General features: G+C 52.1%; 1 protein-coding gene across 1 annotated transcript in view; it reads right to left on the minus strand.

Annotated features, from left to right (window-relative positions):
- Positions 1 to 17675, minus strand: part of LOC140425005 (biotinidase-like) — a 60203-nt gene that overhangs the window by 10000 nt on the left and 32528 nt on the right. Inside the window, exon 2 of the mRNA XM_072508774.1 lies at positions 6208 to 6357. Coding sequence (XP_072364875.1) covers positions 6208 to 6357 — 150 coding nt within the window. The remainder of the gene's footprint in view (positions 1 to 6207; positions 6358 to 17675) is intronic.

Genomic DNA, 17675 nt, shown 5'->3' on the forward strand with positions numbered 1-17675 from the left:
TACTTTTGTTTTAGGCTGTTTGCTGCAGGGTGTGATGTACTTTCGTTTTCAGTGTTGGAGCTGAAGCCAGACAGAGCAGGTGTATTGTTGATCTCTCTGCCATGAAAAGACTATCTCTTGATCATTTGGTGAATTCAGAATTATATATGTTCTCAGTAGTGAATGTAAACCTAATATGCTTCTGTTAAAAGGTGTTTCTTTTGTCTTCTGGATGTTGTTTGGGAATTTATCAAGGATTACTTAGTGTTGTATTTCTTGGGGGTTGTATTTGAATTGATAGTTGCTAAGATGTTCACTGTATGTTTTAAAAAGGTTAACTTGAGTTCATAGAATAAACATTGTTTTGCTTTAAAAAATACCTATCCATTTCTGCTGTACCACACCTGTAGAGTGGGCCGTGTGCTCCCCATACCACAATCCACAGTTGGATACTGTTATAACCTGCCTGCTTACCACTGGCTGGGGACTAATGGCAATCCCAGAATCCTTTGGGAGTATGAGCTTCCCCAATGAGGGGGGCGGAGAAATCATTAGCAGATTTCCTGCATAAATAAAGTTGGTCAGTTTGGAACTAGCTAGAGGAGAGTGAGCAGCAACGGAAGTTGCTGCTGCTGTTGTATACATATGTTATTATAAATAAATGTTATTTCTTTCTATCCTTCAACTCGTGCTGGATTCTTCGTGGCCCTCACAAAACTGGCGACGAGGGATAAAGGGAATAGCTGTCTACACTGCTGAAGTCACCTCCCTGGATTTTTGTTGGATATAGGTCGGAAGTTGTTTTCTATTACACCATGCCTCTGTATGGACGTTTGGATGTTTTTGATGCTGCGCTGGAAAGCTGGAACCAGTACGCACAATGGATGCGTTACTATTTCCGGACAAACAACATCACCGAAAACAAGCGGCAGGTGGTCATATTGCTCACCGCCTGCGGCCCGCATACTTTTGGGGTGATTAGGAGCCTTACGTACCCAGCTGCACCGGACACCAAAACGTTTGATGAACTTGTGAACTTAGTGGGGCAACATTTTAACCCAACCCTGTCCACGATAGTCCAACGTTACCGGTTTAATACTGCTGCGAGGACCCCAGGAGAATCCCTTGCCGAGTTTCTATCCAGGCAACGCAGGATTGCGGAGTACTGTGACTATGGTGAGACCTCGTCAGAAATGTTACACGACTGTTTGGTTTGCGGTATTAACAATGCGGCCACCCAGAGAAAGTTGTTTGCTGAGCCAACATTGACTTTTCAACAGGCCATTCAAATAGTATTGTCCCGAGAGAGCTCAGAACAGGGAGTGCAGGAGCTACAGGGAATGGAGGTACATGCATTGGGGCGCAACCCCTTCCATCTAAAAGCGTCCCCCCGCACCCCTGTGGTACCTTGGACGAGGCGACGTCCGGATCGATGCCAGTGGCCATCGGACATTCCTCCCCGAAGGGAGCCTTCTCCAGAACCAATGGATGAGGAGCCATGTCCGTGTCAGACTCGTAGGCGCCGACCCCGTCACGGACGCCGGTCCTGGGGGCGCCAAAGGTGCCGTTGTTCTGACAGAAACTGGGGCCAACCCAGGGGCCGTACCTTCCATGTGGATGAACCTGCGGTGACTACTCCCGAGGACGTGGAGACGGAGGACGACTGCCTGCAGCTGCATTGTGTGGCAGCTCCCCGTGTGGCCCCCATTAAGGTGACAGTACGGATCAATGGTCACCCGCTTGAGATGGAGTTGGACACTGACGCAGTGGTCTCCGTGATCGCCCAGAGGACATTCGGCCACATCAAGCAGGGTATACAGACCCTTACATTAACCAACACACAGGCCAGGTTGGCCACCTACATGGGGGAACCATTGGACATTGCAGGAACTACGATGACCCTTGTTGTTTATGGACACCAGGAGGGGCATTTCCCACTTATCGTGGTGCGCGGCCACGGGCCCAGCCTGTTGGGTCGGGATTGGTTGCGCCATTTGCGGCTGCAGTGGCAGCACATCCTCCAAACAGTTTCTGGAGGGTTGACTGAGGTGCTAGGCCGATACTCAGATGTATTTTAGCCCGGTTTGGGGAAAATAAAAGGGGCCGTAGCCCATATCCAAGTCGAACCAGGAGCCACGCTGCTCTATTTCCGGGCGCGCCCGCGCCTTACTCCTTGCTCGAGAAGGTAGAAGGGGAGCTCACTCGTTTGGAGACTTTGAGTATTATCAGGCCCGTCCGTTTCGCTGACTGGGCAGCACCAATTGTACCTGTAATGAAGCCAGATGCCACAGTTCACTTGTGCGGCGACAATAAACTTACAGTGAATACGGTTTCCCGACTCGACTGATATCCAATGCCTCGCATAGAGGATCTCTACGCGAAGCTTGCAGGCAGACTCTTGTTCACAAAATTAGATATGAGTCACGCCTACCTACAGTTGGAGCTGGACCCTGCCTCATGGCCATATGTAATGATTAATACACACCAGGGCCTGTATGAATATACACGGTTGACCTTTGGAGTATCCTCTGCCTGCGCTATTTTTCAACGCATCATGGAGGGCATTTTGAGAGGTTTATCACGTGTCGCTGTCTACTTAGATGACGTTTTGATTACAGGGAAGTCGGAGCAGGAACATTTGGAAAATTTGGATGCTGTCCTTAGACCCTTTTCGGAGGCTGGAGTCCATTTACGTTGCACAAAGTGCGTATTTCAGGCAAAGGAAGTAGTCTACCTAGGTTATCGGGTGGACCGCGAAGGTTTGCACCCCGTCGCAGAGACGGTGCGCGCAACTCAACAGGCCCCCGCCCCGACTGACACTTCGCATCTTCGTTTTTTTCTCGGCCTCGTAAACTATTACTGGAAGTTCCTCCCCAATCTGGCAACTACGCTGGGCCCGTTGCACCTTTTGCTAAAGAAGAATCACACCTGGGTTTGGGGTCAGCAGCAAGAAACCGCTTTCCGGCGGGTGAAACAACAATTGCCGTTGTCTGGGTTACTAACCCACTAGGATCCTGGAAAGCCTTTGCTCATCACATGTGATGCATCCCCGTATGTATTGGGGGCGTCCTGTCCCACAAGATGGAGAACGGGGCCAAGCGGCCGATAGCTTTCGCCTCCCGCACATTGACTGCAGCGGAAAAAAAGTACGCGCAGATCAAGAAGGAGGGCCTGGCAATGGTCTTTGTGGTGAAACGCTTCCACCATTTCACTATCGTGACTGATCATAAGCCTCTGCTGAGACTTTTCCTAGAGGATAAGCCAATACCGCCCATTGCTTCCGCACGGATCCAGCGCTGGGCTTTGTTGCCCGCTGCATACGAGTATTCTCTGGAGCACAAACCAGGTACGCAGATAGCAAATGCCAACGCACTGAGCCGATTGTCTTTATCGACCGGCCCCATGTCGATCCCCACGACCGGTGAGGTGGTTGCAACCATAAAATTTATGGACACCTTGCCTGTCACGGCATCACAGATCCGTGAGTGGACCCAGACGGAGCCAGTCCTGTCAAAGGTTCGGCACATAGTCCTGTATGGTGGGCAGCATAGACAGCTCCCAGGCGAGATGCGGGCATTTTCCTCCAAGCTGTCAGAATTCAACGTGGAAGACGGCATCCTCTTGTGGCGGACGCGTGTGATTGTCCCGGGAAAAGGCCAGGAGCTGATACTAAGAGACTTGCACAATGGGCATCCAGGTGTGACCAAAATGAAAATGTTGGCCCGGAGTTATGTCTGGTGGCCAGGCCTCGACACCGACATTGAGAAGGTGGCCTTAAACTGCTCCATTTTCCAGGAGCACCAGAAGCTTCCCCCCCCACATCACTGGGAATGGCCAGGGCGGCCTTGGGCACGCTTGCATGCGGATTTCGCCGGCCCTTTTCAAGGATCCATGTTCCTTCTATTAATCGATGCCCAGATGGAGATAGAGACGCCGAGATGACGGAGGCAGCAGACTCCGACTCCGAGATGGAGACACAGGACGCCTCAGAGGGGGAATCCTCAGGCCCACGGGCCGTGGATGTACAACCGTTACGCCATTCATCACAGAGGTGCATTCTCCATCTCATTACATGCCGCCCGATCCAGCGCCTCATGCAAATGGTGTCCGGCCTGCGGCAAAACGAATCCGACGCCCTCCTTCGCCAGGGTCTTCCTTGGACTATGCGGGGGAGGGATGTTATAACCTGCCTGCTTACCACTGGCTGGGGACTAATGGCAATCCCAGAATCCTTTGGGAGTATGAGCTTCCCCAATGAGGGGGGCGGAGAAATCATTAGCAGATTTCCTGCATAAATAAAGCTGGCCAGTTTGGAACCGGCTAGAGGAGAGTGAGCAGCAAGGGAAGTTGCTGCTGCTGTTGTATATATATATGTTCTTGTAAATAAATGTTATTTCTTTCTATCCTTCAACTCGTGCTGGATTCTTCGTGGACCTCACAAAAGATACCACAGTTGTGGGTCAGGTGAACTCCATGATTTGGGGTTCTCTAAACCCTGGCCCATAACAATGCTCAGTTGACTTACCAGATAATAAACTGTCTAACATTTCCACTGTAAATACATAATTAAGTCTCACGTATCTGACTCAAGTCTCCATGCTATATCCGGATTGGTGACTTTGGTGGAGGGTCCCAGGCAGCAAGGACACAACCGATTAGAAGTTTAAACTCCCTGGGTTATTACAAGGTAAGTCTGCACATCAGGACTTCCAACGACATCCAACTTATCTCCCATTTCCAAAGATGCAGGGACTCGAAGGTTATTTCCAAAATGCTGTTCCAGTAGATAATCCCCCTCCCCTCAAAGTTAACTCCACTACTTATCATTTTCAAGGAAAATTTGATCGACCCACGATTGAAACCCTTCGCCCAAACTCCAGAACATCTTGAAATCGCGATAAATAAAGCCTTGAGTGTACCTTAAAACAAGAGTCCTAATTATAAGTACAGATTCTGAAATATGACACCCCCCCCCCCCAGTATATGGTAAAATCCTCAAATCCTATTAATTGAAGCAGAATTTGATTCCTTCAGTCACCATAAACCACCAGGTCAGTATACGGTGTGTGGCTTGAGAAATCCTAACTTCAGAATAATTTCAAAATGGATTGGGAGGGTTCAAATAGGAATGATAAGACTGTTTCAGGCACTCTGAGCGGAAAATGGCAGATTGCATAGCTGTAAATATGCTATCTAACTTGGGCAGTGAACAAAGAATGAATGCCAGCATTAAATGAGCAGCTCTCAAATGAGTGCTCAGATCAGAAGAAAATTTTCTCCATAAATAATGGAATTGCGAATCAGACTCCTACAAAACCAAAATAATGTCACTTTCAAAAGACAATTCGGCAAGTAACTGGATAGCAATGAGAATGAAAAACTTGAGAATTGTTAATTTTTTTTAAATTGCAAATGTTAGAAATATAAAATAAAAACAAAAATGGTGGAAGATACACAATAGTCAGTCCACGTGCTAAAGAGGGAAGAGAGGATTGTTATGGGAGTTTTTCTTTGAGATTTTAGTGTACCCAATTAATTGTTTCCAATTAAGGGGCAATTTAATGTGGCCAATCCACCTATCCTGCACATCTTTGGGTTGTGGGGGCGAAAACCACGCAAACATGGAGAGAATGTGCAAACTCCACACGGACAGTGACCCAGAGCCGGGATCGAACCTGGCACCTCGGTGCAGTGAGGTGCTTCCGACTGCTCCTCCGTGCCGCCCGTTTGTTACGGGAGTTGACCATTCATAAGAAAGGCCTTTTCAGCCAAATTAATAAATGAAATATTTTGGGCAGTTTTACAAAATTGCACTCAAATGAAAAATCTCATGCTGTAAGTGCCTATTGGAATCTCTGTGTTTGATTCCTGTCCACTAAAAGGAATGGATGGAAAGAAGCAGAGGGAGCACAGCTCAATTCCATGTGTACATTTTTGGGGGGTAGGCCTCCATATCACAAACATGATTGAGGAAACTCACCCCATCGAAATAAAAATGATTTAAAAAATGCAAATGTTAGTATTTAGTTCATAAGCACAGTTCGAGAGAGAATAGTGCTGTGAAAGTTAGAGTATTCCAATCAGACGTTGGAACCTTTGCCAAGTACTCTGGGTAAATTGGCATCACTGTTGGCCAAATGCTCATCCTGAAAGTTCCAAAAGAAACACAAGAATTCCTAAGATGTAACAAGATACTTAAATTAAGTGCAAACGTTGTTTGGCACCTACCTCTGTATCAGTATATTCTGTTGGATGCAGACAGGGATTCCATTGAACCACATTAGGATCTGGAATCGGCTCCAAATATGGAAATATAGAAGTTCTGGTAAACTGAAAACCATGGAGACCATCTTCTGGAAATACAATTATCTTAACTCCCTGCAGTAAAGATCAAAAAGAATAATTTCATGCATTAACATGGTTGCAATTATTCAGAAAATCTAATATGTACGACTAACGATCGGTTTGTCAGGACAGTGTTTTGCAGGATGGTGCTAATATAGTCCGTTATACATTGGTGGGATAATGCTGATGTTGTACTGTGCTTACTGTGGTAAACCACTGTTGCATCTCTATTAGGTGATGTATGGTAGGACCTGTACTACAGGTACGTTGGTAGTCCCTGCCTGCTGGCTCCACCCAGTAGGCGGAGTATAAATGTGTGGGTCCTCCATGCTGCAGCCATTTTGCCATCTGCTGTGGGAGGCCACACATCTTGGAGCAATAAAGCCTCAGTTGTATTCAACCCTCGTCTTTGTGCAATTTATCGTGCATCAATTTATTGCTCTAAGATTTTCAAAAGATGGACCTCTGTATCAAGCCGGATCGCCTGCAGCAGGATCCGCATTCAAGCGACGCCAAAAAGGACTTTCAACACTGGCTAGCTTGTTTCGAGATGTACATCAACTCGGCGCCCACCCTTGTCTCGGAGGCTCAGAAAATATAGATCCTGTACTCAAGGTTGAGCTCTAACGTCTTTCCCGCTGATCCAGGGCGCGCCAAACTACGCCGAAGCCATGACGCTACTCAAAGAAAATTACGCTCAGAAGACGAACATGCTTTTCACCAGGCACTTATTTGCCACTCGCTCTCAACTCCTTGGTGAGTCCATAGAAGACTTCTGGCGGGCCCTAATCCCACTCGTCCGGGATTGTGACTGTCAGGCCATTACGGCCACGGAACATTCAAACCAACTTATGCCGGACGCGTTTGTTACGGGGATTGGGTCGGACCTCATACGCCAGCGACTGTTAGAAGGGGCCACACTCGACCTAGCAGAGACAAAGAAGCTAGCGCTCTCTATGATAGTCGCCTCGCGCAACATTCAGGCCTATACCCCCATCCGCGCAGCCCACACCTCCTACGCATCGTGGACCCCACAGACGGCCACCCCAGCGGGGGCCTCACCCAGCCAATATGCCTGCACCACGCGCCAGCCAGCGAACACCGGGGGTCCCCGATATTACTTTTGCAGCCAGCAGAAACACCCCCGCCAATGCTGCCCGGCCCGCACTGCCCTTTGTAAGGCTTATGGTAAGAAGGGGCACTTCGCCGCGGTGTGCCAGGCCCGTGCAGTCGCCGCTATCGCACCCACCCTACTCGTTTACGGACAATGGGTGCCGTCACCTTCACCTCCACGGAACACACGCGGCCAGTGGGCGCCGCCATCTTCTCCCCCTCCGACCACGCACGGCCAGTGGGCGCTGCCATCTTCCCCTCTGCGCAACACGTGTGGCCCATGGGCACCACCATCTTGTTCAACCCCAGCCACGTGCGGCCCATGGGTGCCGCCATTTTGTCCTCCTCAAGATCTTCAGGTGCCGCCATCTTGTCTCCCCCACAGCACATGGGCACCGCCAGCGTTCCAGGACTTGTGCCCCCTGGGCACCCCATCATCCAACACCAGCGACGACCAACCACGACTCGCCTCAGTGACCATTGACCAGTCTCGTCCGCACAACCTGGCCATCATATCGACCAGCGTTAAAATCAACGGACACGTGACCTCGTGCCTGCTGGACTCCGGGAGCACCGAAAGCTTCATCCATCCAGATACAGTAAGGCGCTGCTCCCTCGCGGTACACCCCGCCAACCAAAGAATCTCCCTGGCATCCGGATCCCATTCCGTGGTGATCCGGGGTGCTGTACGGTCACACTCACGGTTCAGGGCATAGAATTCAGCGGCTTCCGCCTCTATGTCCTCCCTAGCCTCTGCGCTGCCCTACTACTCGGCCTGGACTTCCAGTGCAACCTCCAGAGCCTCACCCTCAAATTCGGCGAGCCCCTACCACCCCTCACTGTGTGCGGCCTCGCGACCCTAAAGGTCGATCCGCCTTCCCTCTTCGCAAATCTAACCTCGGATTGCAAACCCGTCGCCACCAGGAGCAGACGGTCCAGCACCCAGGACAGGACCTTCATCAGGTCCGAGGTCCAGCAGCTGCTTCGGGAAGGCATCTTCGAGGCCAGCAACAGCCCCTGGAGAGCCCAAGTGGTAGTAGTTAAAACTGGGAAGAAACACAGAATGGTCGTGGACTACAGCCAGACTATCAATCGGTACACGCAGCTCGACGCGTACCCCCTCCCACGCATATCTGATATGGTCACTCAGATTGCACAGTACCGGGTCTTCTCATCGGTAGACCTCAAATCCGCCTATCACCTGCTCCCCATTCGTAAATCGGACCGTCCATACACCGCCTTCGAGGCCGACGGTCGCCTCTATCACTTCCTCAGGGTTCCTTTCGGCGTCACCAACGGGATCTCAGTATTCCAAAGGGAGATGGACCGAATGGTCGACCGGTACGGTTTGCGGGCCACCTTTCCGTACCTAGACAATGTCACCATTTACGGCCATGATCAGCAGGACCACGATGCCAACCTTGCCAAATTTCACCACACCGCCACTCTCCTAAACCTCACTTACAACAAGGAGATGTGCGTGTTTAGCACGACCCGCTTAGCCATCGTCGGCTATGTGGTCCAGAGCGGAGTTCTGGGGCCCGATCCCGACCACATGCGCCCCTCATGGAGCTCCCCCTTCCCCACTGCCCCACGGTCCTCAAACGCTGTCTGGGGTTCTTTTCATACTACGCCCAGTGGGTCCCAAACTATGTGGACAAGGCCCGTCCACTCATACAGTCCACCCATTTTCCCCTGATGGCCGAGGCACAACAGGCCTTCACCCGTATCAAAGCCGATATCGCCAAGGCCGGGATGCACGCAGTCGATGAGACAATTCCCTTTGAAGTAGAGAGCGACGCATCAGACGTCGCCCTAGCCGCCACCCTCAATCAGGCAGGCAGACCCGTGGCATTCTTTTCCCGCACTCTTCATGCCTCAGAAATTCGGCACTCATCCGTCGAAAAAGAGGCATAAGCTATCGATGAAGCTGTGCGGCATTGGAGGCATTACCTGGCCGGCAGGAGATTCACTCTCCTCACTGACCAACGGTCGGTAGCCTTCATGTTCAATAACACACAGCGGGGCAAGATCAAGAATGATAAAATCTTGAGGTGGCGGATTGAGCTCTCCACCTACAATTACGAGATTTTGTATCGCCCCGGCAAGCTCAACGAGCCCTCAGACACCCTATCCCGCACAGGTAGACCGACTCCAGGCCCTGCACGACAGCCTTTGTCACCCGGGAGTCACATGGTTGTACCATTTTATAAAGGCCCGCAATCTACCCTACTCCGTCGAGGAAGTACGGACAATCACCAGGGCCTGCCAGGTCTGCGCGGAGTGCAAGCCGCACTTCTACCGGCCGGACCGTGCACGCCTGGTGAAGGCCTCCCGCCCCTTTGAGCGCCTCAGCATGGATTTCAAAGGGCCCCTCCCCTCCAACAATCGTAACACGTTTTTTCTCAGTGTGGTCGATGAGTACTTCAGATTCCCCTTCGCCATCCCATGCCCCGACATGACGTCTGCCACCGCCATCAAAGCCTCAATACAATCTTCGCTCTGTTCGGCTTCCCCGCCTACATCCACAGTGATGGGATCCTCATTCATGAGTGATGAGCTGCATCAGTTCCTGCTCAGCAGGGGTATCGCCTCCAGCAGGACGACAAGCTATAACCCTCGGGAAACGGACAGGTAGAGAGGGAGAACGGGACAGTATGGAGGGCCGTCCAACTGGCCCTACGGTCCAGGAACCTCCCGGCATCCCACTGGCAGGAGGTCCTCCCGCTGGCAGGTGGTCCTCCCCGATGCACTACACTCCATTCAGTCACTGCTGTGCACCGCCACTAACAACACACCTCATGAACGTCGTCTTGCCTTCCCCAGGAAGTCCACAGTCCACTGTCGCTCCCGACTTGGCTCGCAGCTCTTGGACCAGTACTGCTCCATAGGTACGTCCGACTCCACAAGGCGGACCCGTTGGTGGAGAAGGTGCAATTGCTCCATGCAAACCCTCAGTATGCCTACGTGGCGTTCCCCGACGGCCGCCAGGATACTGTCTCCCTCAGGGACCTGGCACCAGCAGGTTCCGCACACATACACCCCCCCGGCCTGGCACCACCCTCCCCTCCCCCCGGCGCTCCCAGCAGCAACCCCCCCGGGACCATCCGTCCTCCCCCCGCCCACGCTCGAGGATGAAGAGGATTTTGGCACGCTCCCGGAGTCACCGAACATCGGGCCAGCACCGACATCGCCGCCACCACTACGTCGCTCCCAGTGGCACATCAAGGCCCCGGACCGGTTAAACATCTAACTGGTCCACTGGACTTCAAAAGACATTTGTTTTTCTCTCAAATATTGTAAATGTAAAACCCATTTGTTGTATATAGTTCTCCACCACCCCCGCCGGACTCAATTTTAACAGGGGGTGAATGTGGTAAACCACTGTTGCACCTCTATTAGGTAATGTATGGTAGGACCTGTACTACAGGTACATTGGTAGTCCCTGCCTGCTGACTCCACCCAGTAGGCGGAGTATAAATGTGTGGGTCCTCCATGCTGTAGCTATTTTGCCAGCTGCTGTGGGAGGCCACACATCTTAGAACAATAAAGCCTCAGTTGTATTCAACTCTCGGCTTTGTGCAATTGATCGTGCATCACTTATCAAGCCCATTCCCATGTCAAACTAACAACTATTATAACCAACATCAGTGGCACTGCCCCATACTAAGTTACGCATCAATATGAGGCAGCAAAATGGTCATGAATGTCGCTCAGGCTGGGAACCAAAAGCAACATTTTAAGAAGTGGGGCATTTGCAGTATGCACTGACCCTTTTCTGTCAAAAAGTAGAAAATCGTTACACTTTGCATGCTGGATCTCTCATATGATCAATGGTTCAAGCCCTTTTTCTTTATTTCTTTATGCGATGTGGGGTCACTGGCCAAACCAGTATTTAATGCCCATCCCTAATTGTTCTTGAGAAGGTGGTGGTGTTCTGCCTTCTTGAGCGCAGCAGTCCACGTGGTGTAGATGGTGCTGTTGGAGAGGGAGTTCCAGTATTTTCACTCTGACAGTGAAGGAAGTGCGATATTGTTCCAAGTCAAGATGGTGTGTGAATCAGTAATGGAACACTTGAATATCCGGGGAGATTGTTAAATTCTCTCTTGTTGGAGGTGATCATTACCTGGCACATGTCCGGTACGAATGTTACTTGCCACTTATCAGTCAAATGCATCTGGACAGGATTACCTCAGTGTCTGAGGAGTCAGAATGGTGCTGAACATTGTGCAGTCCTCTGTGAACATCTCCACTTCTGATCTCACGAAGGAGCGAAGGTTATTGATAAGCAGCTGAAGATGGTTGGACCTAGGACACTATCCTGAGGGACTCCTGCAGTGATATCCCAGGCCTGCAATGATTGACCTCCAACAACCACAACCATGATCCTTTTTGCTTGGCATGATTCCAACTAGTGGAGAAGCTACCCCTTGAGTCCCATTGACTTTAGTTTAGCTGGGGCTCCTTGATGCTATACTCGGTCAAAGGCAATCACTCTCACCTCATCTCTGATTCAGCTCCTTTGTCCATGCTGTCAGGAGGTCAGCAGCTGAGCTGGTCTTGTGGAACCTCAGTGAGCGGCTTATTGTGTAAGTGCTGCTTGAGCACTGTCAATGACACTTTCCATCACTTTGCAGATGCTCGACAATAGGCCGATTGGGTGGGAATTAGCCGGGTCGGATTTACCCTGCATTTTGTGGACAGGATATACCTTTTTTTTTTGATAATATTTTATTAAGGTATTTGAAAAATTTATAACAGTAACAAAAACCATGACATCAACATGGTAAAATAACCATTCCCTCCCCCCCAGCCCAATCTTCACACACCTCAACCATACAACAACAATCCGCATCACCACCACCGCCCCCCCCCTCACATCCCCCTCCCACTTGCCCTTAAGCTCCTCCACCGGAGTTTCCTCCGCCTCCAAAAGCTCCTGGTAAATATCCGATACCTTCCCCTCTCCCACCCAGGTGCTGGAGACTACTCTATCCTGTATCCCCCGTGGCGGCCGCAGCGGAAAGGCCGGCACCTGTTTTCTCAGGAAGTTGCCCACCTGCAAATACCTAAACCCATTCCCTGCTGGCAATTTAAATTTATCCTCCAAAGTTTTCAAGCTGGGAAAGCTCCCATCTATAAATAGATCCCCCATCTTTCTAATTCCTGCCCTCTGCCAACTCCGGAACCCACCATCCAGCCTACCCGGTACAAACCTGTGGTTGTTATAAATCGGGGTCCAAATCGATGCTCCCTCCACTCTCTTATATCTCCTCCACTGCCCCCAGATCCTCAGAGCCGCCACTACCACCGGACATGTGGAGTATCAGGCTGGCGAGAACAGCAGAGGTGCCGTTACCAATGCTCCCAAACTGGTGTCTTTACATGACGCCGCCTCCATCCGCTCCCATGCCGACCCCTCCCCCACTACCCACTTCCTGATCATGGCGATATTAGCCGCCCAGTAGTAATTGCAGAAGTACGGCAGCGCCAACCCACCCTCCCCCCGACTGAGCTCCAGCAACACTTTCTTCACTCGCAGGGTTTTACTCGCCCACACAAAGCCCTAAATAATCTTATTCACTGAGGTATGATCAATTTAGCTGGAGACGAAGTTGAATTCAAACTAAGCCTTTATTAGTATCTGAAGTGTGGCCTCCTACAGCAGCTGACGAAATGGCAGCGAGCTGAAGGCCACGCATATTTATAACCCGGCTCCTGGGCGGAGCTAGCATGCAGGGGCCCAGGTGAACCTGTAGTGCAGGTTCTACCGTACACCCCTTAATATAGGAACACAGTGGTTTACCACATTCACCCTCTGTTAAAATTGAGTCCAGCGGGGGGGGGATGCGGGTGGATAACTATATACAATTCGCAATCTTTAATATTTACAGAACAGTGTGAAAAAAAAATGTCTCTGGTCATCCGGTGGGCCGGTTAGAGGTTCAGCCGGTCCAGCGCCTTGATCGTCCTCTGGGATCGATGAAGTGGAGCCAGCGATGTTGGTGCTGTCGTGGTCGAAGTTGACTCCGGGAGCGTGCCGAAATCCTCTTCATCAACGGGGGTGGGCAGGGGGAGGACGGACAGTCCTAGGGGGGGTGATGGGGGCGGTGGGGGAGGGGAGGGTGGCACCGGGGGCGGTGTGGGGGGCGGAACCTGCTGGTGCCAGGTCCCTGAGGGAGACGGTATCCTGCCGGCCGTCGGGGAATGCCACGTAGGTGTACTGTGGGTTTGCGCGGAGCAGGTGCACCCTTTCCACCAACGGGTCCGCTTTGTGGAACAGCACATGTTTACGGAGAAGCACGGTTCCCGGAGCTGTGAGCCAAGTTGGGAGCGATACCCCGGATGTGGACTTCCTGGGGAAGGCAAAAAGACGTTCATGTGGTGTATTGTTAGTAGCAGTGCAGAGTAATGAGCGAATGGAGTGGAGTGCATCAGGGAGGACCTCTTGCCAGCGGGAGGCTGGGAGATTTCTGGACCATAGGGCCAGCTGGACGGCCCTCCATACCGTCCCATTCTACCTTTCTACCTGTCCGTTTCCCCGGGGGTTGTAGCTCGTCGTTCTGTTGGAGGCGATACCCCTGCTGAGCAGAAACTGACGTAGCTCATCACTCATGAATGAGGATCCCCTGTCATTGTGGATGTAGGCTGGGAAGACGAACAGAGTGAAGATAGAATTAAGGGCTTTAATGACGGTGGCAGATGTCATATCGGGGCATGGGATGGCAAAGGGAAAACGGGAGTATTCATCGATCACACTGAGGATGTACGTGTGACGGACATAGAAGGGGAGGGGGCCTTTGAAATCCACGCTGAGGCATTCAAAGGGGCAGGAGGCCTTCACCAGGTGCGCACGGTCCGACCGGTAGAAATGCAGTTTGCACTCCGCACAGACCTGGCAGTCCCTGGTGATTGTCCTTACTTCCTCGACGGAGTAGGGCAAATTTCATGCCTTAATGAAATGGTACAACCGAGTGACCCTGGGTGACAAAGGCTGTCGTGCAGGGTCCGGAGTCGGTCTACTTGTGCGCTGGCACATATACCTCGGGATAGGGCGTCTGGGGGCTCGTTGAGTTTGCCAGGGCGATACTTAATCTCGTAATTATAGGTGGAGAGCTCGATTCTCTACTGCAAGATTTTGTCATTTTTGATCTTGCCCCGCTGTGTGTTATTGAACATGAAGGCTACCGACCGTTGGTCAGTGAGGAGAGTGAATCTCCTGCCGGCCAGGTAATGCCTCCAATGTCGCACAGCCTCAACGATAGCCTGGGCCTCCTTTTCGACGGATGAGTGCCGAATTTCAGAGGCATGGCGTGTGCAGGAAAAGAATGCCATGGGCCTGCCTGCCTGGTTGAGGGTGACGGCAAGGGCGACGTCCGATGCGTCACTTTCTACTTTGAAAGGAAGTGTTTTGTCTACAGCGTGCATTCCAGCTTTGGCAATATCAGCTCTGATCCGGGCGAAGGCCTGTTGGGCCTCTGCCGTCAGGGGGAAATGAGTGGACTGTATGAGTGGGCGGGCCTTGTCAGCATAGTTTGGGACACACTGAGCGTAATACGAGAAGAATCCCAGGCAGCGTTTGAGGGCCTTGGTGCAGTGGGGGAGGGGAAGTTCCATGAGGGGGCGCATGCGGTTGGGATTGGGCCCCAGAACTCTGTTCTGGACCACGTAGCCGAGGATGGCTAAGTGGTTTGTACGGAACACACTTCTACTTGTTATACGTGAGGTTGAGGAGAGTGGCGGTGTGGAGAAATTTAGCGAGGTTGGCGTCGTGGTCCTGCTGATCATGGCCGCAGATGGTCACATTGTCTAGGTACAGAAACGTGGCTCGCAAGTCGTACCGGTCGACCATTCGGTTCATCTCCCTTTGGAAGACCGAAGCCCCATTGGTGACGCGAAGGGGACCCTAAGGAAGTGATATAGCCGGCCGTCTGCCTCAAAGGCGGAGTATGGCCGGTCCGATTTACGGATGGGGAGCTGGTGGTAGGCGGATTTCAGGTCCACCGTTGAGAAGACCCGGTACTGTGCAATCTGGTTTACCATGTCAGATATGCGTGGGAGGGGATACGCGTCGAGCTGCGTGTACCTGTTGATGGTCTGGCTGCAATCCACGACCATTAGATTTTTCTCCCCAGACTTAATCACTACCACTTGAGCTCTCCAGGGGCTGTTGCTGGCACCGATGACTCCCTCCTGAAGCAACCGCTGGACCTCGGACCTGATGAAGGCCTTATCCTGGGTGCTGTACCATCTGTTCCTAGTGGCAATGGGTTTGCAATCTGGAGTTAGATTGGCAAAGAGGGAAGGAGGATCGACCTTTAGGGTCGCGAGGCCGCTCACAGTGAGGGGTGGTAAAGGTCTGCCGAATTTAAGGGTCAGGCTCTGGAGGTTGCACTGAAAATCCAGGCCAAGGATAAGTGCAGCGCAGAGGTTAGGGAGGACGTAGAGGCGAAAACCATGGAACTCTACGCCTTGGACTGTGAGCGTGACCGTGTAGTACCCCAGATCGCTACGCGATGGGATCCGGAGGCCAGGGAGATACTTTGATTGGTAGGGTGTACCTTAAGGGAGCAGCGCCTTACTGTATTTTGATGTACAAAGCTCTCGGTGCTCCCGGAGCCCAGTAGGCGGGAGGTCACGTGGCCATTTACTTTCACGCTGGTGGATGCGTTGGTCAGAGTGTGTGGTCGGGACTGGTCAATTACCATGGATGCGAGTCGTGGTTGATTGTCGGGTAGTGAGGCTGCCACAGCGTCGGGGTCCTGAAACGCTGTTGGTCTCCATGTGCTGCGGGTTGGACAAGATGGCGGCGCCCAGAAGTCCTGGGGGTCACAAAATTGCGGCGCCCATGGAACGCACATTGCGGGGGTGGAGCAAGATGGCGGAGCCCATGAAACGCACGTGTTCTGCGGGGGAGAAGATGGCAGCGCCCATTGCTTGCACATGGCCTGGGGAGGAGGGGAGGATAGCGGCGGCCATTGTCCGTGACTGGGGTGGGGTGGGGGCGACCGCTGCCGCTGAGCGGGCCTGGCACACCGCTGCATAGTGGTCCTTCTTCCCACAGGCCTTACAAAGGGCAGCGTGGGGCTGGCAGCGTTGGCGGGGGTGTCTTTGTTGGCCGCAAAAATAGCATCGGGGCCCCCCGGAGATCACTGGCTGGCGCATAGCGCAGGCGTATTGAATGGGTAGCGCCCCCGCTGGGGCGGCTGCCTGTGGGACCCATGAAGTGTAGGAGGAGTGGGCCGCGCGGTTGGGGGCGCAGGACTGTACATTGCGCAGGGCGACCGTCATGGAAAGCACTAGTGTTTTAGCCTCTGCGAGGTCGCGCGTGGCCCCTTCTAGGAGCCGCTGCCTGATAACATACAGAAGCGTCCCTCATAAGGAGATCTGAGTGCTCCTTAGCTGTAATGTCCTGGCAGTCACAGTCCTGAACTAGTGGGATCAGGGCCCTCCAGAAGTCCTCGATTGACTCACAAGGTAGTTGAGTACGCGTTGCGAGCCCGTGTCTTGCGAAGAGCGTGTTCGTCTTCTGCTCATAACTCTCTTTGAGGCGAGTCATAGCATCAGCGTAATTGGGCGCATCTTGGATCAGCGGGAAGATTTTAGAGCTGAGTCTGGAGTACAAGATTTGAATCTTCTGGGCCACTGGAACAGGGGTCGGCGCCGCGTTGATATACGCTTCAAAACAAGCTAGCCAGCGCTGAAAGTCCTTTCTGGCATCGCTTGTGTGTGGATCCAGCTGCAGTCGATCTGGTTTAATCCGGAGGTCCATCTTCTGAATCAGATACTAATAAATTGAGGCACGATCAATTTGGCTGGAGACGAAGTTGAATTCAAACTGAGGCATTATCAGTCTCTGAAGTGTGGCCTCCTACAGCAGCTGACGAAATGGCTGCGAGCTGAAGGCCATGCATATTTATAACCCGGCACCTGGACGGAGCTAGCATGCAGGGGCCCAGGTGAACCTGTAGCGCAGGTTCTACCGTACAACCCTTAATATAGGAACACAGTGGTTTACCACATTCACCCGCTTGAAAAAGGCCTTGGGGATGAAGATGGGGAGGCACTGAAAGACAAACAGAAATCTTGGGAGGGCCGTCATTTTCACGGTCTGTACCCTCCCCGCCAGTGATAGCGGGAGCATGTCTCATCTCTTAAAGTCCTCTCCCAGTTGTTCTACCAACCGGGATAGGTTTAACTTGTGTAGTACCTCCCATTTCCGGGCTCCCTGGATTCCC

The sequence above is a fragment of the Scyliorhinus torazame genome, chromosome 6 (assembly GCF_047496885.1).
Source record: "Scyliorhinus torazame isolate Kashiwa2021f chromosome 6, sScyTor2.1, whole genome shotgun sequence".
Taxonomy (NCBI): Eukaryota; Metazoa; Chordata; class Chondrichthyes; order Carcharhiniformes; family Scyliorhinidae; genus Scyliorhinus; species Scyliorhinus torazame.